Source organism: Rhamphochromis sp. 'chilingali' (assembly GCF_963969265.1).
Source record: "Rhamphochromis sp. 'chilingali' genome assembly, chromosome: 10".
Lineage (NCBI taxonomy): Eukaryota > Metazoa > Chordata > Actinopteri > Cichliformes > Cichlidae > Rhamphochromis > Rhamphochromis sp. 'chilingali'.
The window spans coordinates 28,352,664-28,379,340 of record NC_137937.1 but is presented as its reverse complement, the minus strand read 5'-3'; the positions used below and the strand labels follow the sequence as shown (position 1 = coordinate 28,379,340).

Here is a 26,677-nt window from a genome sequence, read left to right as displayed (position 1 = left end):
TTACTGTTGATCTTATTGTTTTATTAAGTAATATATTAACGGATTATAATATACCCAATATCTGTCTTTGATTTTATTTCCAGGATTTTTAAATAAGCGAAAGTGCGCACGTTGAAGTGTGCGGCCGCTTGTTTGAAACGTCATCTTTCAGCGACGTGTGTGGGGGGGCTGTCACTCCAGGGGACGACATGTGAATTTTTGTTGTCCTGGACCCAAAACTGAGTTAAAGGAGGAAACAGAAACGTAATTAAAACATGTCTTTGGCTCTTTCGCGATGTCTTTGCAGGGTTTTATCGCGGCAGGCCATGCCGTCGAGGTGAGTGATTGATGTACGATGTGAACGAAGTGCGTTAGCTGCGTGGAGCTAATATAGCTAAGGTTATTCGGTGCTTTAATGGAGAAGAAGTGTGCTTATAGCGATTTTCAATAACAAGGGTGATGAGCAGAGCTGTTGTGACTACAGAGGGATGTAGTTGTTGAGAGTATGGTTTCATGCTGAGAAAGAGTACAGATGCGATGTTTGCTTTGAGCCTGTTGATGGAGAAGTATAGAGAAGGTCAGAAGGAGTTGAACTGTGCACTTGTGCATCTAGATAAAGCATATGATGGGGTGCCAAGAGAAGTATGAGGGTGGTGCAGGACATGCATGAGGACAGAGAAGCAGTGGTGAAGTGTGCGGTAGGAGTGACAGATGGGTTGGACCTGGATCAGCATCAGGGATCTGCTCTGTGCCCCTTCTTGTTTGCAATGAAGATGGACAGATTAGATCAGTGAGTAGTCTCTGTGGACCATAATATTTCCAGACGATATTGTGATCTGTACCAAAAGTAGAGAGCCTGGAGAGGTGAATGTATGCTTTGATAGATGAGAAATGAAAGTCAAAAGCGAGACAGAACACGTGAGAGGCAGACAGCTGTGCTCGTGATGCTGAAAGGAGCCAAAAATTGTGACGGTGGATGGTTAAATACCTGGGGTTAAACATCCAAAGCAAATGACAGTGCACAAAAGAGATAAAGAAGACAGTGCAGGCAGAGTGGCGATGAGCATCAGGGGTGATTTGTGACAGAAGTGAAAGGGAAAGTTTACAAGATGGTAGTTAGAGGGTGGCACCAATAAAAAGACAGGCGACTGAGCCGAAGGTGGCAGAGATGAAGATGTTAAGATTTTTACTGGGAGTAAAAAAAAAAAAAGTAGCACTCTTAAGACTGTCTTCTTCAAAGAATATACAAACTTGAGAGAAATGAGAACTTGAGAAATGACCTGTACTCTATTTTGCAGCTCTCTGTACGGAGAACATCACCATCTTGTACAGAGTCCTTGGTTTGCACCAGTGATGACCCTGAAGACATCTGCTCCACTGAGGTATGATTCAGGCTCAGGCTCACAAACCAAGTCATGACCGAGGTTTACCACAATTGTCATTTCATCAATATTTTAAATTGAACAACTTAGTCCACCAATGTTATGGTGGTTCGTGGTGCTAACAGTATTTCTCAGCAAGCTCTATCTTGTGGCTGAATATATTAACATAGAGGTTTGATCTGTGTTATTCAAGAGCTGAGCCAAAAAAGAAGAAGAAAGTGGACCCGAGAAGGGAACAGATGTTGAGAGAGCGTCTGAAAAAGAAGCTGAAGAAACTGGAGAAAGTTCCACCAGAGCTTATACCCATAGAGGACTTCATCACTCCAACCAAATGCTTGGATGAAACAAGGTGGAGCTCATTTCAGTCTATGTGCATAAATGTCGTTTGAAATAATGAGGTCAAATTTGTATTGAAACATTAATGTATAGTGCTCAGTGTGATAACACACATTCAAATTTCTTCTTGTCAGCAAATGAACTAAAGTTACTGGGCAGGAATGGATCATCATAAGCATGCAGAGGCATTTTTTAAGACCAATGGATGGGAAAAGAAATGTGTTTTTATTCCTAAATAAACAGGCAACAGATCAAGCAGCTCTATAAGTCCAAGGTGTAAAATTAATGTGTCGTGGCTCAGCCCACGGCGTCCTTTGAGAACGCTGTCCTCCACAGCCAATGAAGAAAATCCGAGCTGATGTCAACTCTGTTTTCCACATCAGAGTTAAGAACTATTTTAATATCATGTGTTAAAATCAGCTTTGTTGGATCACACAAACAAATGGAAAAAAAAGAAAGTCAAAAGCACTTATTGTGTGCTTTTTTTGAATTTTTATTATTCATGACATCTCACTGGTCAAGAATGGATTTGACAATAATGCCCCAGGAGTGTTAACACAAACCTTATTTATGTCAAGATAATGTAAATACTACTATACTACAATTCTACAAGTCTCATTTAACCCATCAGACGCAGTTTTATCTACCCCGAAGCATTTTTCATCATTCGTACACACTCCAATAGGTGCATTAGGGGCAATTTGCCAAGAACATTTTGCTGGCAGGAGGAATCACAGACTTCTTTGCCTGCTTTGCTCGATGACCAGTTCGACCACCTCAGCCACAGCTCATTTTCGCAGAGAAATTGCCTTTGCAAAAGGTGGCTGAAGTTCTGAGACGTGATTGTTATCTGATGTGTTGTTGGTTTTATCAGTCTTTTTGCAGTGAAGCTCTGGGACGTTAAAACAGCTTTGAAACTTTTAAATTGCTCATTTGAATACCTTTCTTGGATATAGGGCTTTTAAGTCCTTTAAATTGATGTTCATAATTCTCTGTCTAAGGGAACGCACTGCTCCAAGGCTGTCATTTGAAGAAAGTGAGGGTCGAGCCCTGCTGCTGAAGGAGTGGTGTCGATACAAACAGGTTACCACTTACCTATCGCACCTGCGTCACTAAAGCTTTTATGGAAAATGTTACATCTGACCCCGGCTCTACATCTCATGCACTTAGTGGGTTGTATCTGTCTGCTGTTCTTGCAGAAGCAGCACATGGCTGAAGTGGAAGCTGTTGAACTGGCTTTGGAAGCACAGAGGGAGGCACTGGAGGAGCTGAAGCTGGAGTCCGAGGAGCTGTACCGGGCAGCGCTGAAGCCTGACCCGCTTCTTATTCCCTTTGTTCACGAAGGTCCCGCATATACGCCAGCAATACCCAATTATGACGCCCCTGATGGGAAATACAACGATATCACTAAAGTTTACACGCAGTGATAAATGAGGAATAGCTGTGTGTAGTTTAGTGTGTCTGTTATTCACTAAGCAAAAATGCAGCTTTTAAGCACACTGTCTTTATTCCTTCATTGTCATTCATTGTGTGAGAGTTACAGTGAGTTTGTGTCACGTTAATATTTGTCTATAATAATGGAATAAATCTTTTTATTGATCCAGTGTTCAGAATCTTTTTGAACATGTCATGTTATAAGGCAGAAAACTGCTACACAACTCTGAATTCTGTCATCTCGATTTTTCAGTAGGATTAAACATCCCATATACCTACATCATTAACCTTTCTTAAAGTCAATTCATTTGCTGAGCAGCTGACAAATACAGATAGGCCTACAGGTACCATGCAAACACCTGGCTCTTCACCTTTTTCAAGGAGAATGAAGCAGATCACTGATTACCTGTACTGACTATATATTCTGTCAACATAAGGATAATATAGAGCTAATTTTCTCTGAGTGCAGTCGGTCTTTGTGCTTAAGTTTACACAAGCTTTGCAGAATTAGTACCTATGAGACACCAGCCTGTCTGGAAACGGATCATATTTACTGATAAAACAGCTAATCCTTATCGCTGAGCACTAGCTGCTGCCAGCATTGTTAGACATACTGTATATATATCATTTTACATACAGCAGTTCTCTGAATACAACTGATGACATCTCGTGATCATGAGAATGTCCAGGCTCTTAAACTGAAACTAAGCATGTTGTCAAAACTCGATGTTCAGGAGTCCTGAGGCTTCTCCTGGTTCAGTGGCACGTGCCAGTCTCTAGGAGGCTCCTGCCTCAGCTGCCACACTGGAATGAAGTTTCTTTGCTCTGCCACTCTGATTTTCTCACTTCTCCGCAACGCCTCCTGCAAGACAGACAGAGTGAGTGTATTTATATTTGTATTCACAGAGGTCACCCGTTTAGGACTTTAAAATTTTAATTTCTTGCTGTTCCACCTTAGCCTCGGTGCCTCTGTGTTTCTCCCACTCTCTGCAGTTATGGTAGTCCTCTTTCCACTGCTGGCAGGATGGCACGGTACCGTAAGTGTAGTAATGGTGAAACCAGTTTTTAAAACTTTTGCAGTGTCTAAACTCGCTCCAGTAGTCTTCACATGCCCGTGGTGGCTGTGGCGACAAAGCAAACAAAAATCAGAATAAAATTTTAAACTTCTGTTGGGATTCTGGTGACTGACATCAGACACTTTGTTGGGTACGCCTGTCTAACTACTTGTTATTAATAAAATAATCAGCCAATCAACTGGCAGCAACTGAAAAGGAGGAAATATACAGTGAGGGGCAGTTCTCTAAGCAAAAATACCTTGTTGACGTCAAAGGAGAATAGCCACACTGACTCGAACTGACAGGAAATCAACAGTGACTATCAAAAGTACCACCAAGATATGCAGAAGACCATCTCTAAATTCACGGCATGTCAAACCTTGAAGCAACAGAAGACCACACTGAGTGCCGCTCCCCAAGAACAGGGCTACAGTTTGCACAGGTTCACCTATGCAGCGCAAAAGAGAACTGGAAAAACACTGCCTGATCTGATGAGTTCAAATTTCTACAGTAACATTTGGCTGCTATGGTGAGCAGTTTATTGATGTTCGTCTCACATCTCTGTCAGCAGCAACTGAGTGATGCTGTCGTGCCAAACTGGAAATCTCTAAAGAATGTTTTCAACACCTTGTTGAATCTGAGCCACGAAGTGTTAACGCAGGTCCGAAGGCAACGAGAGTCCAACCCAGTACAAGCATGACGTTCCCAATATAATGGCCGGTGAGTTTTAACCTGAGTCTCTGAAGTGTTCAACATTTAAACAGCGCCTCTCTGCGGTCGTATTAAGAATGGGCTGACCCTCAGTTTGGTCAGTGGCTCATTTGACTTTCCAACTACACACATGCTGTTTTTAAATTTGATCAGCAAGCCCAGATATTAGTGCATTTCGTGAATCAAAAAAATATACGTCGCCTCCTCGGATCTTCTTTGTCTGACTTTGCTAGATGGTACAGAAGGGTACATTTGCGGTTTAGCATCTAAGGCTAATCACCTTGCGACCTACGTCATCAGGATTTGACTTTGATTATTTTGAGTCTTCTCATAAACAAGGCAAATCAAATTAACTAAGGAAAAGTTATCATTAACGAAATTAATAACCTAATATCTGGTTTAATTACCCTCCATGCGATTTCTCCCACAGCCCTGTCCATCGCTAGCTGCGACAGCTTTAGCAACTGTACTTCTTCCGGTTTTATTTTTCACAACAAAAGCTCTTGGCACATTTCTGTATCACTTATACGAGGCCACAAAGCATCAAAACGAAAAAATGTGTGCATGGCTGAAGAACGTCATTGTGAATTCACAGTTTGTTTAAAGATATTCTGCTTTTACTGGAACTAAAAGTATATATTATTTGCAACAATATTTTTTCTGAAACGATAAAAATGTTGGTTTTCTCAAATCTGAATTTGTAGGTACTTTTGCTGATTGAGAGCTCAACCATTCATTATTTTACACATTTATGTAAACTCACCAATTCCAATAGTTTATCCAATGATCATCTTCTTCGAATATAAATACTCAACTCAGGTGATGTCACAGAAAGAGCATAATACCTCAAAAATAGGTCTGAGTGTAATTCATTTCAAAACAATTTTATTTGTTGATAAATAAAGCAAAAGAAAAAATTCCTAAAAGTCTGGGAAAAAACCCTCAAACATAAAAATTTTCTTAGTATAATCAAAACAAAAAGCTCCCATTTTACAGTAACACTGGGATTGTGGATAACAGCCATTTTAAAGTGGATTGTAAAAATAAAAAAAGAATTATGGAAAAGATGGGTCTGCGCAGAGTCAGAGGTCATTCAATCTGATATAAGAAAGATGTTTGCTTTCATTTTTTCATGTTCTTGATAAGATATTGGCAGAAAATCAGTCACTCTGAATTTGTGAATACCAAATTAGAGCAGACAGTATTTTAGGCTGCTCAGATTCTTTTGAGCAAAATATTACTGTCAGACTTTTAATTACACGCTATAATCAACAGCAAAACCTCCATTTAAAAAGGGGCAGAGGGGCAAAACCAACGCATCTGAAAACCAATATTTTACTTTGCTGCTGAAGGTGAAAAGAATAAGCTAGCTCTGTGCACATGAGTCAGACTCCTCGTTTGTAACTCTTCAAGGTTTTCGGCCCTTCTTGCGTAGTGACTGCCCTTGTCCAGAGAAGGCGATGAATCTGTTTATGGCATCATCCTGAGAAGATTCAGAAGAAAATTGAAAAATATGGCTTGAGAACTAAATGTAGGACTTTAAAAATAGCCAGGAAAGAGAACTGTTTGCATTACTTACATCATCCACAATTTTCCTGGGCAGAGGTCTGGAGTTTCGAATGAAGGTAATCCTGCCAATTTTGAAGTCATAGTTGGGAATCCCTCTGTGTGACGAAACATTAGACACACAACAGCTTGGAAAACCATTGTCTGCGTGGTGTGGCTGTGTGCTGTCACAGCTTTAAAAAAATATGTGGGACAACACCAATGTATAGTTACATCGCTATATTTTATACTTCGTTGGTGTTCAGTACATCTTTGTAGAGACAAAGACTCACCACAGATGTGCAACGCCGTGTGGACCATTCAGAAAGTTCAATAACCACTCCAATTTTTTTTTATTTTTTAAAAAAAGGTAAGCAAAGAATTTTCTGACAATTCTGTTATGGTTCAGGCTTTAGGCTTCAGGGTTAAGACCAAGGTACCCAGTTGCCTTAGAGCATAAATCCGGTATTCCTCTCTGTTTTTATGAAGGATAAAAAATACATAAACTGCTCAGAACTTTATTTAAATATATCACGTGACAAACTCATGTGCCTCAAGGTGTCACATTCTATGTCTCAACTCAAGTCTGAGATATCTAACATAGCCTAATAGATATAATAGCTCCTGCTTGGGGGCTTTCATATACTGAACAGCAGTTTGAGTTGACTGTCATCCCTCTCCTCATCAATTTGCAATACGCTGTTAAATAAAGGTGTAACATTCCCTGTAAAAATAGCTTGTCTGTTAGGCCACTTAACAGTTGAGTTATTTTTATGGGAATGTGTAAGAAACAACATCTTTTCACCTTTTAATGTCACTTGGGGCAAGGGGAGCAGGGCTGGGTTCAATCCCTTTAGTTTTACCATCCAAACGATTACCAGAACCGGTGAAAGCCTGAAAATAAAGCACAGATTAGAGATTAAATCAGATTATGTTATTCAAGTACTTTTAGTAGCAGTAAGTACACATTAACTTGAACTCACTCTGAAGCCTGTGTCCATGTCAGCGTAACTGCTGGGATCTGTTTCTTCCTCCTGTCAGAAAAACAGTTTTATTACATTGTTCAAAGGAGAAAACGTACAGTTACCACGATGGTTTGCTCCTTACTATCGGTTCATCCTGGTGATTAGGCCGTCGTTCAGGCTCTTTGTAACCCAAGGGAGCATCAAAATCCACCTGAACAGCAAAGTAACAGCACGTGAGCGAATAAAGCAACAGAACAATTCACTGTGACTGTGGTGAAGTCCAGGATCTTACATTCATATCACACTCGATGATGGATACTGCTTTATCTGGTTTGGTCTCCATGACTCGCAGCTCATATATCTGAAACCCACAGATTACCAGATGGCATTTTTATGTTTAATCTTCCAGGAAACTCTCCAAGAACAACCCTTGGTCACATATAATCCCAACAATGACTTAAAGAAACTGATTCACCTTTTCGTTGTAGTTAATGGCTATGACATCACCAGTTGTCAAGCATGCAAAGTTTCTCAGTGCGTTCTCCAGTCTGTAATGAATGTTAACCACTTATGTTAAAACATGAAGTGTCAAAAAAATAAAAATTTAAAGTTGAAATAAACATTTCAGCCTGTACTCCTTACACTGCCTTGGGGTTTGTAATGTCCAGGAAGTCGGGGCTCTGAGGCTGGAACTTTGAGTAAGTGGCCACCATGAGGTTAACACTTTCCACTTGAACAAGACCGCCTTCCTCTAACAGGAGATTCTGCATCATCTGCAGTGAACAAAATACAGCAAATGTCACTCCAGCCTTATTTTTTTTTTTCTATTTCCATCCATCTATCAGGTCATGGGGGAAAGAGTGCAAGGCGGGGTACACTCTAGACAGGTCACCATCACAGGGCTAAGACACAGAGACAGACAACCAGAATCACCAATTAACCTAACATGCAAATACTTTCACTGTGGAAGGAAGCTGGAGTATACCAACAAATTTGAATTTTTAAACCCATACTTCTAAAACATTGTTATCCACTTCCACACAAGAAGAATATGTAAGTGCTCCTCCACTGCTGACACGAGACACTCATTACTGTTTCTCACCCAGTGAGGCAGGTAACAGATTCCCTCGTCTGCCACAAACTCCAGGACACCACAGTGTGTCATTCTGTCTGAGTTCTTGTTGGTCAGCTTGAACAGCATTGGATAGGTAATGTTAAGCCTGCCTGAACAGAGGAATATAGAGCAATGCTAAAAACAGGATGTAAAAAGGACATTTAGTAAGAAGGTTTTGAATTAACATGCGCTTACTGAGCTGGTCGAGAGCAGAAGGTGGCATTATTACTGAAAAGAAAAGAAAAATAACAGTTATTTTAAGGAAAATATGTGTTTTCATAAAATAAATATAAAGAAATATGATATGTAACTTTCACCTTATACATACTAACATAAACTTGGACATTTTGAGGATATTTTTTTTACAGTTGTGTTTTCTAACAAGTACCACAAAGCAATAAATAGTTAAATAACTTCAGATATGTTTGCGGTACTGGATGTATGTTTGGACAAGGGAGCTGGTTACACCATGTGGATGTTGGCACAGATTACACCCCCAATACAGTGGTGAATGCAGAAAATTAGCTACATGTAAATCTGCCATACATCACACCATTGCTCATCAAACTCTATGAACGACCTAAACTGATGTGATGAAGTAGAAGGCCTACCCTGAGGTCCTTCCCAATGACTAAGTTCCCCACCTTATCTCTAAATGAGAGCCTAGACACCCTACAAAGGAAACTCATTTCCCCCAGTCTCTGAAATGTAGAGGACTGATGATGCACCAATCTTCCAAAACACATTCCCTTTTTTGATATTTTAATATTGATGGTGGAGAGCACTGTCTAGCATACTGAACTAAAACAACATGTTCATAGTGACCTCTTGAGGATTAAGGATGGGAGTTTCATTTTCTCCCATCAGGATTAAAATGTTTGATCACAAGATAAAAGTGATCAGTCAGAGCAAATTGGTTTCTAGTGACCTTTCCCTCTAAAAAGCAACAGTGGACCCAAACTATGCCAACAAGCAAAACAGAATCACCAGATCCTGCATTTGCAAAGGTCAAAGATTAAGGTCTTCATTTAATTCTTCACCCATACATACTTTGATTTGAACGAGTGGTATGGGAGAAAATACTGTACTTCAATATCTTTTGTTCAGAAACCTTGAACTGAGTGACTGTCTGAACCAACATGACCATTCTTTTAATGAGACTCACTTTTGCCTCCTTTCTCAACATCGGAGCGGTCGTTGGGTCCAGCCAGCATGGACACCGAATAGCATCGGTACTGAGTGGAGAAGCGGTTCTGAAAGCCCCGGGCCAACTGGTGGTCAAACACATGGAAGGAAAACTGTGGAACAAACATCAGGATTGTCAGTCAAACTCAGGTCACGTGTATACTTCAGAGCAAATAGATAACAATTTAATTGTTCAGGACAGGGAATCTTTATGCTGTGCTGTAGTCCTGTTGCTAGCCGCTAGCTAACTAAAACTGGAGCAACTACGATTTGTTTTGATACAACGTCACCGGCGAGAAAAACCACAGTGCTCACCATGTTGACTGTTTCTGTTCCTCGCTGCTAAACGCCCGCTTAATGATGTTTGCTTCAGTTTTCTAATTTACAGAAAAATTTACAATTTCCAACGTTGTAAACAACTGAAATTGTAGTCACTACCAGATCCGTACCGGAAACCCGATCGGTACCACGCATGTGCGAAAGGCCACTAGTGATGGGATTTCCGGATCTTTTTAGAGAACCGACTCTTTCGTTTTGGCTCACTAAAAAGAGCCGGCTCTTTCGGCTCCGAACCGGCTCTTTCGGCTCCCAACCGGCTCTTCAGGTTGTTTTGTTGCTTTAATTAATTTATTATTAACAATAATATAAAATTATGCACAAAAGGAATTACTAATGTAAAAAAAAGTGGTTTTATTTATATATGTTTATATATAAATATATGTGGTGGCCCCTAGAGACAAAGCACATACAAACTCCAAAAAGCACGTACAAACTCCAAAACACATTCCTAGAGTTAACTGAATGTCCAAAACAGAGCTATCTAGATCACTTAAATTACACAATTGAAAGCATATGTGTATGGTTTGTGTATTTATACACAAGCACTCATATATATTCAAATAATTAAAAAAAAAAAAGTTCATTTACCTGTTATTACCACACACCAAATCAGGTCATTGGTACTTGCTGGCTTGTGTAGCGACTAGGTAACAAAAGCTCAACACTGCGCCTAGCATTCTGGAGCACTGGAGCAGTTTTTACGTGCTTCAGAGTTCATACGTGTTTTGAAGTTTGTACGTGCTTTGTCTCTAGGGGCCACCGTAAAAATACTTTTATTTATTCACTCCACATAAAATGTAATAAATAAATCATATAATACAAAAACCAGCTATTCACATTTCAACTTTTAACTATTTAAATTTCCAGCTTTTTCCTTTTATTAAACAAATTTAAAGTGAAACAACACAAAACTCTTCAAACCACAACACAATTAAATATAAATTAAAATATGAAAACAAAAAGAAGATGCATATTCTCTGTCATATGGGCATGCATGAATAAACTTTCTGAATCCTTTATCATCCACAACTGAAAATAGTTGTGGATGATTGTTGTCCCTGGCTCTCTTTCTCCCTCCGGCTCTGTTCCTGTGCTACTTTGTAACTATTACAAAGACCTTCAAAACTGTCTCACTGCCTTCATACATGTCCTGCTCCACCCTCACGTAGTTCTCTGGTATACCTGACTACAGTTCCTTATGCTTTCTCTCGCTCCACACACACAATGCACAACTGACACAATGCAACTCCTGACCTTTATACTTCTCCATCAACACTCTCTAAGCAAACATCACATCTGTAGCACTCAGGGTGAGAGAAATTTTGTTAGGGTAGCATGGAAATCAAATGGGGTGGCAAAATCAAAGCCTTTAAAAAAACATATGCAGGTGTTACATATGGTTAAAATGATTCAAATGCACTAAGTATACATATATTTCATATAAATATCGTCTATAACTTAATTATTTTCTGTAGCCCACATAGTTGAAGATTTCCATTAGATAAAATATGTGAATTTTGATGTTATGTGGGACGACCATGGCTCAAGAGTTAGGAGTTCGCCTTGTAATCGGAAGGTTGCTGGTTCGAGCCCCGGCTCGGACAGTTTCGGTCGTTGTGTCCTTGGGCAAGACACTTCACCTACTGCCTACTGGTGTTGGCCAGAAGGGTCGATGGTGCGATATAGCAGCCTCGCTTCTGTCAGTCTGCCCCAGGGCAGCTGTGGCTACAACTGTAGCTTGCCTCCACCAGTGTGTGAATGGGTGGATGACTGGGTGTGTAAAGCACTTTGGGGTCCCTAGGCGGGACTAGTAAAAGCGCTATACAAATACAGGCCATTTATCATTTATGTACTTTATAGCCTGCATAATTAATAAATATGTAGCTCAATAAGTATAAAATCCAGAAAGCAACACAAACACAAGTCTTACTTAAGTTCGATCCCCGGGCTCTCTGTCCTGGTCGTTGTGTCCTTGGGCAAGACACTTTACCCTACCGCCTACTGGTGTTGGCCAGAGGGGCCAATGGCGTGATATGGCAGCCTCGCTTCTGTCAGTCTGCCCCAGGGCAGCTGTGGCTACAACCGTAGCTTGCCTCCACCAGTGTGTGAATGTGAGAGTGAATGAATAGTGGCATTGTAAAGTGCTTTGGGTGCCTTGAAAAGCGCTATATAAATCCAATCCATTATTATTATTATTATTAAGTTTCACACTGTTGGTTTTTTTTTGTGTAAAATCTGAAATGCCCATGGTGTTGATTTAAAATGTGCTCTGGCACAGTCATAGGCATCGCTTCCTACTGACAACAAGAAAAAAAGCCGGTCTGCACTTTGGGCTGAACCATTTGTTAATGGTGAGTGGGAGGAGGGTAACACTATGCAATATATTCACTTTTAGAATTTATATTCAGGGTTAACTGTAGCTAGGCTCAAAGTGTTAATGTTGTCTTATTTTAATAAACACTGTCATATACAAAACTAGGGTGGCAGTTAAGGTGGCAAGGGAACATTTTAGGGTGGCACATGCCACCCCACGCCACCCTTCTAGATCCACCCCTGGTAGTGCTCTTTTTTTCAAGTTATTTTACACAAAGCTTATTCAGCGCTTTCATTCTCAACCACTCCCACCTAGTAAACATCCACTTGCTTTAACAGTTTGTTGACTCTGACTCCATCCTAGAGTTAGAGTAGCCCAAGCTGACATCAAGTCTTATTTTCTTCATAAGCTGGTAATAATCCTCATGACAAATAAAATGCCATACAGTGCAAAATTGGTTCAGTTGACCTTTAACCTTCAAGCACACGTATTAATAAGCATGAAAAAAGGTCAAATGCCAGCCTCTCACAGTCAGTGTTTATAAGTCTTATGAAGACCAAATCAGACACATAAACAGCAGCACACTGATTACAAGTTAAAAGACATTTCAACTGTGCCTGTATATCTTCTTTACAAGTGGTACAGTAAATAAAATATAAAACTAATACTAAGGCAGTGTTGTGATATTGTAAACACCCTTTGATTAACCATAAAAAACAGACACCACAGTCAAAAGATTTAGGCTCTGCCAAAATGTAGCTCCATGTGATGTCTCCGGTCAAGAGTCTGTTGTATTATCTCGGTTGTTTAGACGCAGGCTTTTATAGAGGAGGCCAACTTTTAGCTACTTCCTGGTGCACAGATTCAGGTAACCACTGGCAGTATGCAGTAAGCAGAACTGGAGGAGGAGAAAAAAAATTCTACAATTAGATGACAAAACAACTAACCAAATCAGAAGCAAACTAACAACATTAATGCTTACATTTCTCTTCAGTCTTCCAGACAGAGTGGAGTGCATCTCTGCAGTCAACTTTCTTTGACACCAGTACTCCCAGGAAAGCCTCTGTCCTGGGCTGCAACCTAAAAACAGCAAAGACGTGACAGTAAGAGGAAAAAAAAAAAACTCCTCGAGATGCGCTGGTTTATGGAGTAAATGAATTAAGAAATGCAGTAAAAAGGGATTAAAAGTGTGTGTGAGAGCACCAACTTACTTTGCCCATGTTTTCAGCATGATGGAGGGGTTTGAGAGCAGGTGACTGCTGTGTTTCTTTAGTGCAGGACAAACCTGTTAACCATACAAAGTACACATTACAGTGAGTGAGATAACTGCTCCTGGCAGGTTTATTAATTGTGCAACCCTTGCAAGGTTTCCCGTGTTTTTAATTGATCTATTACCGTTTTTGTCACAAGGATAATTATGCAAACCAAATGGATTTACGTCCCTATCCTCACCTATGATCACAAACTTTGGGTAGTGACTGAAAGAACGAGATTGTGGATACAAGCGGCAGAAATTAGCTTTCTTAGAAGGGTGGCCGGCCTCCCTCTTAGAGATATGCTGAGGAGTTCAGCCATCTGGGAGGGGTTCAGAGTAAAGCATGTCCCACCAGGAGGACGAAACCGGGCAGAACCAGGAGAGATTATATCTCTCGGCTAGCCTGGGAACGCCTTGGTGTTCCGCCGGATAAGCTGGAGGAGGTGGCGGGGGAGATGTCTGGCTTCTCTACTTAGGCTGCTGCCCTCGCGACCCGGCCCCGGATAAGCGGAAGAAAATGGATGGATGAACTACAGGAAGGATTGCTCAGGATAAACAAAAACCAGTACCTGTCCCTCCAGAAGAAACTTGGCAAACAGCTTGTAGCGCTCCAGGCCCTCTGGATACTCCATCTCCACTGCAGGCAACTGCCAACCCACACGGACTACAGGAGGAACACAGCAGTTAATCCACTGTAGGCAGAAAGAGGTTTCAGCTCTAGTGCTCGGCTGTGGAGAACTCACAGAAGGTGCTTGAACGGTGGCATCTGATGGTGCCGGTAGAAGAACAGAACCACGGGGACGGTGACTCTAGCGGAGAGCCAAAGTGACAGTACTGTGGGAGAAACTGTGGGACCCACTCTGCTTCAACAGCTGAAACACCTGACAGGAATAAAGGAAAGGCATCAGTCTGCAAATCTTGTTTCAGTAACCCAGCGCCACTTTGTCCTTTAATTAGGGATTAAAGAAGGAAGATATTTAGAAAATAGGTAAAAATGATTAAAAACAAGCATGTAAGCAGCCATACAATCAGGACTGTGCCACAGACTATAAAAGATGGACCTGCAGATTCATGCAGTAACAACCTTTTAATCACAAGGTAGTCCCTTTTATATATTCAACTATAAAAAGTTGTCACACACGTAGGAATCAGACACATCCGGGCAGTCAGTTCTACATGAATTAAGAGGACACATGTGATTTTATTCCCTTTCAGTCTCATTTACCTCTCATGTACATCTTGCTGGTCTCCATGACCTCCTGGTAGACCACAAACTCTGGCAGCGTTTTGAACAACGCAGAATTTGGATGAATGAACACCGGCTCATCCATAAGTGGCGTCTATGAGCAAAAATGGATAAAGATGAGGATGTGAAGAGACCCATAACACAGTATATACTTCTAATGTTCAATTACAGACCTTGTATGCATTCTTCCATTTCGGGTCCACCAAATCCTCTCCCTGGGCACGCCTCGCAAGATGATCTCCGAGACCTGCCAGAACAATCTGCCGCAAGCAAACCACCTGGTGCTCCGTCGGTGGAGTCATCTTGGGATCCACAAAGACCCCCACCTCTGGACACACAGCGTTCACTGGGAGGAGGGAAGAAAAATGACTTGCAGCTGTGTTTCAGAGGCAGACATGTTGATTATCTGAGTTTGCTGTGTGCATGTACCTGCATTGGTAAGTTGTCCTCTGAGCTTTCTGATCTCCACCATAGCTTTATACCTCAGCCCACTGTTCTCACAAAACCTGGGAGTGCAGCCAGCAAATTCACAAGCACCAACAGCACCTGGAGACACAGGAATGCAAGTTATTAACATATGTAATATATTCAAGCAGTACATTTTTTTTAAAAGGCTTCATGGACCCCAGTTAAATCTGTCTCTGTAAAAATTATTCTAATGAAGAGCCTCCTGCTGTTTCAGCTTCACCTCAAAATTCGGCTTGTTGCTAAAACCTTTAAGAAATTTATGGTTTTGGAGCCATACAACACACTAAGCATGCAATCTAACAGACTGCCTAAAACACTGTTGTACAATACTGACCACTAGTGCAACTTGAACAAAGAGTAAGCTCACCCAGCATAATCATGAGGTCCCCCAGCAGGAGCGAGGCTCCTTGCCCAGCCCACAACCTCCTCATTTGGGTCAGCCGAGCTCGACGTTGGTTGAGCTTGGAGCTCTCATCTTCACTACGAGCAGGTCTGAGGAGAGAAACAGAGGAAAAGGAAAAAAAATTATAGCTATTAAAAATAAATAAAAAATCATATATATACGGCTCGAAAACAGACTGAGCTTGAAGGGTATTTCAAGATTTCATCCTACATTTAAAGTTAGTCTCATCTATATGTGGTGATCTGCTCCTCCAAAGCATCAATTTTTACACTTTTCTCACCTGTCGAGGTCTTCAAAAATTTCCCGAACTGTCATGGCTGCTACCACAGCGATGACGTATGGCAGACAATCCTGCTGCTTCCCGAGCGCTAACATTTTAGCGTAACGCGGCGCCACGGGGAACGACGCCATCGCTCTGCCCAGAGGGGTGATGGGACAGCTCAGCTTCGCTCGCTGCATGTCTTTCAACCTTATAAGAAATAAACAGTTTACAAGTTTGCACAAGACTGTTTTATACCTTTTCACTTTTTCTAAACTGTAGTGAGTGATTACTCAGTGTGTTCAAGAAAGTTTCTTCCTGTTAAAAGGGAGTTTTTCTTTCCCACTGTTGCCAAGCGCTTGCTATAAGGCGGTTGTGTGATTGTTGGGGTTTTCTCTCACAATATACACACAGGCTTTTCCTTACAATTTAGAGTTTCTTGAGGCGACGGTTGTTGTGATTTGATTTAAATAAAACTGAATTAAACTGAATTTTATGCTTTTATTAAAGCAGAAATCCTGATAATGCTCAAGTGTCCATTTAAACAACATTGAAGGCTAGCCACCAGCTAGGAGCTAAAAACGCATGAAAGTAAACTGAAACGTACAATATCAATACCTGCAGGATTCTGCCCAGTATAGATTTCATTTTAATTTTTTCCATGTCTCTATGCAGGAGCCATCTTTGAAGTAAAACCACCCTTTTAATAAATATATTTTGTGTTCTAAGAAAAAAAGGGGACTCATCAATTACACTTAAATGGAACAGTAAAAATTTACCTTCCAGTACACGGAGGCTCTTCCAGAGCTCCCAGCGACACTAATAACTGCTCTGCTGCAACAAGAACCTCAGTAGAGGGAGGTGTGGGAAAAGGAAAATTGACCACCTGCAGAAAACACAAAATATGACTCTGGTTAAAACCCTGCTATCACAATTTTGTTCCCCTTTAAGACAGCATTTCAGATTTTACTGACTTTTTCTATGTTGAGATCTTTCATCTGTAAAACCAGGTCCTCCACAGGCCTGCGAGTGATCTCCGCCTCTGAGAACAAAGCGAAGTCTCCAAACACTGCAGAGGAGTACAACCTGCAGAAACAAGGAGAAACTGTGGTGAAAATCCATCCATCTATCCATCCATCTTCTTCCGCTTTATCCAGGGCCAGCCACCTCCTCCAGCTTATCCGGGGGAACACCAAGGCGTTTCCAGGCCAGCCGAGAGATATAATCTCTCCAGTGTGTCCTGGGTCTGCCCCGGGGCCTCCTCCTGGTGGGACATGCCCGGAACAAAAACCCCAGGAGGCACCCAGGGGGCATCCTTGTCAGATTCCCGAACCACCTCAGCTGGCTCCTTTCGATGTGGAGCAGCAGCGGCTCTACTCTGAGCCCCTCCCAGATGGCTGAACTTCTCACCCTATCTCTAAGGGAGAGGCCAGCCACCCTTTGGAGGAAGCCCATTTCCGCCGCTTGTATCCGCGATCTCGTTCTTTCGGTCACTACCCACAACTCGTGGCCATAGGTGAGGGTAGGGACGTAGATCAACCGGTAAATTGAGAGCTTCACTTTTACACTCAGCTCCCTCTTCACCACGACGGACCGTCCGCTTCACTGCAGCCGCAGCACCAATCCGTCTGTGATCTCCGGCTCCCTTCTCCCATCACTCGCAAACAAGAACTCGAGATACTTGAACTCCTCCACTTGGGGCAGGAACTCATCCCCGACCCAGAGTGGGCACTCCACCCTTTTCCGGCTGAGAACCATGGCCTGAGATTTGGAGGTGCTGATCCTCATTCCCGCCGGTGAAAATCCTTGTTGTGTAAAAAAAACAAAACAACCAAAAAACAAAACAACCCTCTCTAATTAGGGTTTTAGGGTTATGTAGTTTAACAGCACTGACCGGTAGCAGTGTCCTGGCTCGGTTCGTCCCGCTCTGCCAGCCCTCTGATTGGCTGAAGCCTGTGAGGTCCATGTGACTTTAAAGGAAGACACTCCGGTCACTTTGTCGTAGAAACGCTTCTTAACTCGACCGCAGTCCACCACATACTTGATCCCGGGAATGGTCAAAGACGTCTCTGCCACGTTGGTGGCGATGACACAAAGACGAGTGCCGGGAGGAGGAGGCCTGAACACCTGCAGCCAAAAAGAACGCATATACATGATGTCATCATAAAAGCATCATGTGACTCCAAAACTACTGAAAAAAGTCTGAAAAAGAACTCAAAGGGTGTATAAAGCTACATTTTGTTTAGAAAAGTCAGTAAACTGGAGCTTTTAGTTTTCCTAAACCCTTCATTTTGCACATAAACCAAATGAGCAAAAAGCACTTATCCCTACACTATAAATAAAACTGTGATGGCTATTTACTAAAAGCAGAAGCTACTGAGTGGCTGCTATTAGAAATTATAGTGACATGCACTTTAAATCAGAAAGTTTAGACTTTAAATTTTAAACTCAGTTCAAAATAAAACTACAGAAATCTGCTGGGAAGTAAAGATTTCTTTAAAGTATTGTTTTATGATGAGTCTGACTGATCAGAAGCAAAACCAAAACGTTTATTTTACTTTATCGCACAAGCACCGGCACTTCTCTTGTCATGTATGATTTTTTTTTTTATCAGTTTGTTCTGTGATAAGATATTAATCTCACCTTAGCCTGCTGCTCTGGGGCCAGCAGAGAGTAGAGTGGGAGGACATAGAGCGGTATGGACGCGTCCGCCTTTTCCTCTACGGAGAGGAAACAGGGCAGAATTTGTAATGTTGCTCATCTGAAACGCATCCACCTGGACTGGAGATTTATGGAGAGTGGCTTACCTGCATCAGCAGGATCATCTCCAAGGTCAAGATCGGAGTCTCCATCCTCCTCGTCTCCGATCCCCGCCTCTCTGTCCTCATCACCTTCATCCACTGGCAGGGCGGAGTAGTTATCCAAGTCGATTCGGGGTAGAGACTGGAGACAACAGTTAAAACACTTCTGTTCAATATCTGTTGAGGACTGAGGTGGACAGAATATATTTTTTAAAAAGTTTACTTACAACAGTCTTCTTCTGTTTGGCCTTTTTGAACTTCCTCATTGCCTCTGAGGTTTCGGCTTCCTCATCTTCAGCTGGATACAAAACTCAAGTAAATACACAGAACCACAGTCCCAGCTCAGATATACGTCAGAGTGTGAGGAGGCCAACCGCTCACCTGTAGCTGTGTCACCCTTCCTGAAGGGGAAAGCTTTCCTCAGTCTTCTGCAGAGACTGTGAACTTCAGCCTGACCAGTCAGAAACACCAGGATACCACCTAAAATGCAAAACATGTTATAAAAGAAGTGGAGACTGTATCTGTGGAAAGACTGAACTCTAACTGCAGTTTACCCGAATGAGACACACCACAAGTCATTTTTACAGGCAAATACAGAAAACCACCTTGGGTAGATTTGAACCCAGGGCTTTGAGATGGCCTTACGTGAGTCGCATGGTCAGCCCCTTAAAGAGGCGCCCCATCACCCATATCCTCAGTTTTACTTTCATCAAAATCCCCCTCTTTGTTCACCACTTTTTGTAGTAAATAAATATAAACTCTAAAACCTACCTGGAGGCAGCATCCGGTGGATTTTGCAGGTCTTGTGAAAAGCCTCTCCAGTGTAATCCTCCAGCGGGGTGCGTTTGTTGAAGTGGATAGTTACCGGGAACTGACGAGCATCCACCTTGATGACGGGAGGAGGCGTCCGAAACAGCCGCTGGTTTTCTGTGAAGTCTTCAACCCGCAGAGTAGCGGACATGATCAGGAGCTTCATAGGCATACCTTTCTGCAGACAGATGGAGGAGAAACGGAGAGGTTTTTATAGAAACAACCCCCTTTTTTTCCCGTAAATTGGAAACGTTAAGATATTCCCACCTTGTTTCTGAGGGGGACGATACGAGACAATAATCCGATGAGGATGTCGGTGTAGACGCTCCTTTCGTGTGCTTCGTCGATGATGATTGCGCTGTATTTCTGGAGCAGAAAATCCTGCAACACAAAATAGTCTGTGACAAAACTGGAGACAATTGAAGTAACACTAAATCCATGCTTGTTTATCCCTTTACTGCTTCTTCAAAGATGGGGAAAAATAACATACTGCAAATATTTTTTGACCTTTAATTCAGAACACAATTCAAAAACTATTTGTTACTACTGGTTAATACAAATAACATGGAAGTGAGGCATTAACTTTCCTCATTAGAACTGATTTAATTGGTCCAAACTGATGAAATCGTTTGTGAAAAATGAAAAAGGCCGAGTCATCCACCTGGCTGATCCTCCACCTCCATCCTGTTGTCATATTATTTATTAGGTGACCCAGTAGAAAGCAGATGATACCTTCTGAATCTCCTTCAGCAGAACACCGTCTGTCATGAACTTTATCTTTGTGTCACTCGTCACGTTCCCTTCGTATCGAATCTGGTACGACACAACCCTGATAACAGACACACAAACATATAATTAACAACACAAAGTTATACTTTTAAACTGTATGTTTTGTTTTGTTTTGTTTTTTTTAATTACTCTGAACACAGAATGGTTAATTTACTGTGTGGGCAGGTTCATCTCTTTGGCCACTCTGTGGGACATGCTCACTGCTGCTACTCTCCTCGGCTCTGTGATGCCGATCATCCTCCCGCCACTGCAGGAATCAAGAGTGAGCAGGATGACGCGAACTACACACACTTTTTTTCCTCCAATGAAACATTTACAAAGGCAACACCATAAACTGGACAAACTACCTGGCATAGCCGGCTTCATACAGAAACTGAGGCACCTGAGTGGTTTTTCCACTCCCCGTCTCTCCACAGATGACGATACTGGGATTTTCTCTCACGGCCTCCATGATGACCTGCTCCTCTGCCAGAACGGGCAGCTTTAGACGAGCCTCCTGCAGCATCATCGTAATGCAGAATTGATGAAAATGCACAAAAACACCTTTCTAAGTTCTAGTTTGCAGGATGCTTTTACGGTCTCAGGTGCTCACCTGTACTTCTGGTGATCTATCAACAGGAATGAAAATAGCTGGTTCAGACGGCTTCTTCTGAACTTTCTCCTGATCTGAAATCTTCTTCTCTTTCTCTCCATCTTGCTCCACCTTCACTTCATGTTTGGTCTCCTGACAGACAGAGCTGGTTTCCTTACATTCACTCATATCTGTGGTGTTACTAACTTCATCCTCCTGCTCATCTTCATCCTCATCAGATGATGTGTCCACATCACTGCTCTCTTCTGCCTTTTGTTCTTCTTCATCATCATCATCTTCCTCCCATTTTCTCTTCCTGTTTGCTCCGCTGACGCTGCTGATCTTTGGGCCAGAGTCTTCATTCTTTACTTCATCTGCTGACCTGAATAAAAAAAAAAGAAGACAAGATGCTTTTACTCCACCTTCTCCATCGAGAAACAATCACACATGTTCTCCGTCTTGATTAACACGTTGTGTTGTGCTCTTACCGTTTAGCCTGGTAGAGCTTTTCTCCTGTTCCCAGTTTGGAAGTGGTGTACAGCAGCTTCAGTTCGGATTCTGGAAGCTGCACCTCAGCCAGTTTGGCCAGGATCTCTGCTCTCTGGACAGAAGAGAGAGCAACATGTAAACGGCATGTGAGCTTGACTGTTAAAATTCAGCCCTCAAAGAGCAGAGAGTAATATAAAATATCACTACAACACAATAAAAACATCCATGTTTCAGTGCTGATAACAAAACAACGATAACAACAAACTTTCACCTGATTCAAATCTTTCAAGCATATAGCTCAAATTACTTTAGAGAACAAGCTAAGCTACAAGCTACAGTAAATATAAGGACAACATCGTACTGTGCTCAATACTCAGCTTCTATATCTAGAGTCAGAGTACTTATCGGCACATAACACATATCTGCTCCACTTTACTGAGGAAAATCAAACATTTTCACATCTTCAGGATCAACTTTGACTTCACTTTGATCATTTTAAAAACCAAATCATTAACTTTCTTTCAGGACTTTAGAAACAATGGATCACTGTCACTAAAGTAATCAGTCTAGTTATTAATGTCGACATGAAATAGAAAAACCTCACAGAGAACTAAACGTACGAAGATTCCTAACCTGAGCTTTCTTCTCCTTGCGCTCCAGGACCTTCTGCAGCTCCTTCTTCTGCTTCTTGGTGAGGGGCTTCTTCTTGGAGATTGGTGGCAGCGAGGATTTATTCTTCTTGGATTTGCTGGATGGGAGGACCAAGGCGTTGCTCTTATCTACACCTTTCAGTATGGACCCATCTGATTTATACAAACAGAAGAGTCAGGGTCACAGAATGCACGACATGCAAAATGTCAAAGATGTTTTCTCCTCTTGATGTTTTCCTGCTACCTTTGAGTTCCACAACAACTTCTGTCTTCTCTTCATCTGCAGATGGCGGAGGGTCACTTTGCTGTCGCCCCTTCCAGTTGTGTTTTTTCCTTAGTTTTCCCATTTTAAACTTAAGTCTGTAGGTCAGTGAATAAAAAGCTATGAACCCAAAGCCACCGGTTATAATGAGAAAGACCAAAAAAGTCTGAAACACTGCTTGCTAAACATCGACAGCTAACAAGGTAACTTTATCGTTAGCCTAAAATTGTTATTAACAGAACCGATTAAAAGTTTGTGAACACCTCCAAATACAAACCTTCTTATCTGAACAGCTGCATTTGACTTTAAACACCTGGATCCAAAAACTGAAGCAGTGCACTAACCTCACGTGTAAACATTTAAGTGTTCATCAACCAAACCGGTCCGTCGCTAAAATTTGACTCCGTAGGAACGTTCCGCTATAGAAAAAGTTCGACGTCCCGTTGTTTAGTGATCCTAACTAAAAATATTGTTTATAACCTAAACTGTATAACCTATAATATTTTTTATTTATTGATTTTTATTTAATCAACTCAAAATACTTACATTTAAATGACGTATAAGGGTCCTTTTTGTCTTATGGGGTCAGCCAATATCAGATGGCAAAAAGCTTATTTTGATGATAATGATTTGGTCCGATTGATGTTTATTTGACGTACGAATGCAAAAATCTTCCAAATTGTGATGTAACACATTTGAAGTTCTTCTGATGGCACATTTTAAAGCTGTATTTTGGTGGCTCTAGAGAAAACATGGGTGCCAAGAGAGAAACAGGACGTGTATGAGGACTCTGTTGAGATCGCAGGGTGAAGGCTAGTTTCAAGGGGTATTTGTCAAAGAAGGATAGCAACAAGAGTGAAAGGGAGGGTTTAAGAGATGGTAGTGAGACCTGCTGTGATTTTTGGTTTGGAGACTGTGAAACTGAGAAAAACACAAGAGATGGAACAACTCAGGTTGAGAGATTATGAGACAAGGGTTAGAGAGATATGGCTGAGATGGTTTGGACATATTCAGAGGGGGGATAGTGGATATACTGGACAAAAGATGCTGAAGATGGAGCCAGGCATGAGGAAAAACGGAAAACCTCAGAGGAGGTTCATGTATGTAATGACAGAGGACATGTAGAGGGTTGGTATAATAAATAAGGATGCTAAGGAAGCAATGAAATTTGTAATACAATTGTGAAAAAAGTGTACAATGTTTTGAAACAATTAGAAAAAAATTTAATCAAACCATTTGTTTTGTGCTTAAAAGTTACACAAATATGACAAAACATCAATCAGAATAATTTCTTTTGCTTTGTTTTCTTACAAATTACACAATGTATGAATGCAAAATGGCAAAAGACATCATGAGATTTGCCCTAAAATAAAGCTCAAAAGAATAAACAACTTGAAATTGCCCTAAACAGATACAAATAACATATCTGCCCTTCATTTGGTCTTCAATTATGCTTAAATCCAGATAATAACAACACATGGATTATTATTTTATTTAAAAATCATAAAATATGATTTTTAAATAACATTTTGTAGATAAATCAGGTTTCATACATCATTTGATCAGATACGTGTAAAGAGCAAACACAATGATATTATTAACACGTTAGTTTATTTACTCTCAGATAAAATAATCTTTGTTTTTGTTTAGTTCATTTTACAGTGGTCTACTGTGGTCTGCAACTGGACATGTGACAAATTAAAGGGGGAAAACTGTATCCAAGCCTTTCAGATCTAAAATCTTCCTCACGAGTTCTCTCCTGAAACGAAGCTGAAACTTGGTGTGTTTAATATATTTATGTTTCTACATATCTGAATATATTTATTTTCAGGTTACTCCTTCAACTTGACACCTAAACTTAAAATCACAGTGACAGAGGTTTCATCCCTGGTGTTCAAATGCTGATCAGCCCTTCGCACATCACGGCTTTAAAGGCATGTACTCGTTCTCCCTCTGACCATCCGCGGGGTTAAAGCTCTCCTCTGTTATTCTCTTTGCTTCTTTAGACACCTTCTCGAACCTCTTGAGGAAGAAGACGAGAGCCACGAGCAGAGCCGCTTGCACGACCACAAATACAAGCAGACACACCTGCGAGGCCAAAGCCAGGTCACAGTACCAGTAGTGGCAGGAGTCCAGCACCTCCTGCTCAGTTAAATACGCCACCAGCCGACCTCTCAGTTTGGGTGGGGAGCTGCAGTTGACGCCCACGTGTGATGTGCTGCCAGCAGGTTGGCGCAGCAGCCAGGCTCGCAGATAGAGGACGCCACAGTCACACGCCCAGGGGTTACCGTGAAGAGAGACGGAGCGGAGGGAGGTCAGATCGTCCAGGAGCCCGTTAGGGAGGGTGGTCAGCAGGTTATTGTGGAGACGGAGCTCGGAGGTCCCAGCAGAGAAACTGGAAGGCAGCGAAGAAGCTGTGAGAGATCTGCTGCTGCAGTCCACCTGGCTGCCGTGACAGGAGCAGAGATGGGGACAGGCGGAGGACCTTTGACCTCCAAACAAGAGGAGCAGACACATGAGCAGAAACTCCTTCATGGTTCCTAATCACTGCAGAGGAGAGAGGAGGAATCAAGGGTTAATTAGAGTGAGGTGAACTGTAAAACTGCCCTTTGTATGTATCGTGTGAAACAATCTCTTCACTGTATATTATTGAAGCCATGAAGATCATTAGTGTGTTTATGCAAAACTCATCATGCGCTGACATAAAAAAAAGTCAAAAATCCACATTGTGCAAAAAGATAAACTCTTCTAACTTAAGGCAGTAAAGCCTGCATAAGAGCTGCTCAGATCTAAAGGGTTGGACTGATGATGGATCTTTAGATCTGATGCCCACACCAGTGCCAGAGGGAAAAAATCAGACATACATGAGCTTATGGGTTTTTTTTCTATATAACATAAATGTAATTTGGAAGTTCAAAGAAAAGGATTATCAGCAAAAACAGAGCCAGCAATCAGTACTTATGGTTTATTTTACTTCAGACCAAAGGTTATTTAACTGCACAAGGAGACGCACATGAACCGAAAAAACTCTGAGCTGCTGCCCCATGGAGGAGTGTAGTCCTTGTATAATGTGTGCAAACTGAGTTCAGTTAAAAGACAAAAGAAAACAGGAGCCAATCGGTGAAGAGAAAATCAGGAAAGGACACAAGGTAACAGAAACGAGGCGTGGATGAGTGCGGAAGGTTTTGGTTTAAATATCTTGAAATTGCGTCTTAAAAACTCGATCTTACTCAGAAGGAACTCAACATTTTGAGATAATGATTCGAAAACTAGAGTTACCTCTGCCTGTCATTGTTTGTGTGTCACAAACAAGTGTCCACTGCAAACTCATATCTCAACGTAAATGATCAGAAAACACAAAGTCTCGGTTCTGTTGTGAGGCTGCAGTTTTGTGTTGTTGTAGCTAAAAATGCATTCATGTGTGCAGGTGTTTTCATTTTACTGGTCACAGTATCTGCTTTGTATTTGATCATACATTGTTTGAGCAGTTTGTCCTGATTAATATGACATTAGCAGTAAATTTCATGCAGACTTTATAAAACATGTAAAACTGCATGTGATGTATCCATGATCTAAAACTAGGGCATAATTTATTTGAACAAATTTAACACATAAACAATACAAAATGACCACATATGTTTAGAATATGGTAATAATGAGGTCATCATGTGTACTCATAAATAACAAATTTGTACGTTTTACAGGATAAATTATTAATTTTGGATAATTTTAGTCAATTGCATTGACATTTACAGGAAACACCTCCCTGCTGATGACAAGCTGCACAACCCCATTGCTGTTTTCACACATTTATACTAAGTACATTACACTGTAGAGTAAATGAAAACAGAACACAGTAATTACATCAACTATCAACTTTAACTTTAAGAGGAATAAATTAAACTGATGATGTCACAGCAGACCTGAAAAGTCTAAACAAGGTCTGAGGAGAGTCTTTTACCTTCAGTGCGTCGCGTCTTCGGGAGATGACTCTGTTTTTTACAGTTGCTCTCAGAGTGTGTGCTACTGCCAGCTGGCTCTCACTGATAAAGACCGCTGTCAAATTATGAGCTCAGGCATGCACACGCCTGTGCACATGCACGCACAGAACATGCACACCAATGTGGAAAACATGCCACCCGCTATGTTTTGATGATTTAAATCCTAATAAAGTTCTAAAAAGAGCTGTAAAAAGATTTTCTTTATTTTTAAAGTTTGAGTATTTTCACACAGTAATCGATTGTCGGCCTTTTATTGAGATCACATGAGGCTAGAAATGTTTTTGTCACAAAACGGCCGGAGGCTGAGTACCAAA

At 41.4% G+C, this 26,677-nt stretch overlaps 5 protein-coding genes across 6 annotated transcripts; 1 reads left to right on the top strand and 4 right to left on the bottom strand.

Moving 5' to 3' along the window:
* The first annotated feature begins 130 nt into the window (after positions 1 to 130).
* On the top strand, positions 131 to 3,296 carry mrpl40 (mitochondrial ribosomal protein L40). The gene is made up of 5 exons (XM_080894864.1): positions 131 to 316; positions 1,278 to 1,361; positions 1,555 to 1,710; positions 2,699 to 2,780; positions 2,897 to 3,296. The coding sequence occupies exons 1-5, from the start codon at positions 255 to 257 to the stop codon at positions 3,122 to 3,124; spliced, it is 612 nt and encodes a 203-aa protein (XP_080750990.1). The 5' UTR covers positions 131 to 254; the 3' UTR covers positions 3,125 to 3,296.
* cUnh22orf39 (chromosome Un C22orf39 homolog) lies at positions 3,182 to 5,399 on the bottom strand. The gene is made up of 3 exons (XM_080894865.1): positions 5,305 to 5,399; positions 4,085 to 4,252; positions 3,182 to 3,993 (listed from the first exon to the last, which is right to left on the bottom strand). The coding sequence occupies exons 1-3, from the start codon at positions 5,335 to 5,337 to the stop codon at positions 3,862 to 3,864; spliced, it is 333 nt and encodes a 110-aa protein (XP_080750991.1). The 5' UTR covers positions 5,338 to 5,399; the 3' UTR covers positions 3,182 to 3,861.
* A 366-nt stretch (positions 5,400 to 5,765) lies between these two features.
* Positions 5,766 to 10,181, bottom strand: ufd1l (ubiquitin recognition factor in ER associated degradation 1; the record flags this gene model as incomplete). 2 transcript variants are annotated; one of them, XM_080894863.1, is made up of 12 exons in its annotated part: positions 5,766 to 6,380; positions 6,477 to 6,561; positions 7,248 to 7,336; positions 7,426 to 7,476; positions 7,550 to 7,618; positions 7,700 to 7,768; positions 7,883 to 7,955; positions 8,050 to 8,180; positions 8,510 to 8,631; positions 8,717 to 8,749; positions 9,687 to 9,819; positions 10,022 to 10,181. In XM_080894863.1, the coding sequence occupies 12 exons, from the start codon at positions 10,022 to 10,024 to the stop codon at positions 6,306 to 6,308; spliced, it is 933 nt and encodes a 310-aa protein (XP_080750989.1). In that variant the 3' UTR covers positions 5,766 to 6,305. The 2 variants fall into 2 exon arrangements, with proteins under 2 accessions (XP_080750989.1, XP_080750988.1); XM_080894862.1 differs by lacking the exon at positions 10,022 to 10,181 and having other exon boundaries at positions 9,687 to 9,834.
* A 2,703-nt stretch (positions 10,182 to 12,884) lies between these two features.
* dhx37 (DEAH (Asp-Glu-Ala-His) box polypeptide 37) lies at positions 12,885 to 22,746 on the bottom strand. Its single transcript, XM_080894711.1, has 27 exons — positions 22,640 to 22,746; positions 22,345 to 22,460; positions 22,084 to 22,253; positions 21,450 to 21,562; positions 20,983 to 21,343; positions 20,738 to 20,886; positions 20,545 to 20,637; positions 20,334 to 20,430; positions 19,869 to 19,982; positions 19,563 to 19,779; positions 19,173 to 19,271; positions 19,019 to 19,089; positions 18,798 to 18,933; positions 18,634 to 18,710; positions 17,885 to 18,117; positions 16,965 to 17,076; positions 16,770 to 16,876; positions 16,012 to 16,200; positions 15,696 to 15,820; positions 15,290 to 15,406; positions 15,034 to 15,206; positions 14,840 to 14,954; positions 14,358 to 14,495; positions 14,184 to 14,278; positions 13,571 to 13,644; positions 13,342 to 13,439; positions 12,885 to 13,257 (listed from the first exon to the last, which is right to left on the bottom strand). The coding sequence occupies exons 2-27, from the start codon at positions 22,445 to 22,447 to the stop codon at positions 13,181 to 13,183; spliced, it is 3,453 nt and encodes a 1,150-aa protein (XP_080750837.1). The 5' UTR covers positions 22,448 to 22,460; positions 22,640 to 22,746; the 3' UTR covers positions 12,885 to 13,180.
* An 856-nt stretch (positions 22,747 to 23,602) lies between these two features.
* gp1bb (glycoprotein Ib platelet subunit beta) lies at positions 23,603 to 26,496 on the bottom strand. The gene is made up of 2 exons (XM_080894762.1): positions 26,324 to 26,496; positions 23,603 to 24,909 (listed from the first exon to the last, which is right to left on the bottom strand). The coding sequence occupies exon 2, from the start codon at positions 24,895 to 24,897 to the stop codon at positions 24,283 to 24,285; it is 615 nt and encodes a 204-aa protein (XP_080750888.1). The 5' UTR covers positions 24,898 to 24,909; positions 26,324 to 26,496; the 3' UTR covers positions 23,603 to 24,282.
* Between the last annotated feature and the right edge of the window lie 181 nt (positions 26,497 to 26,677).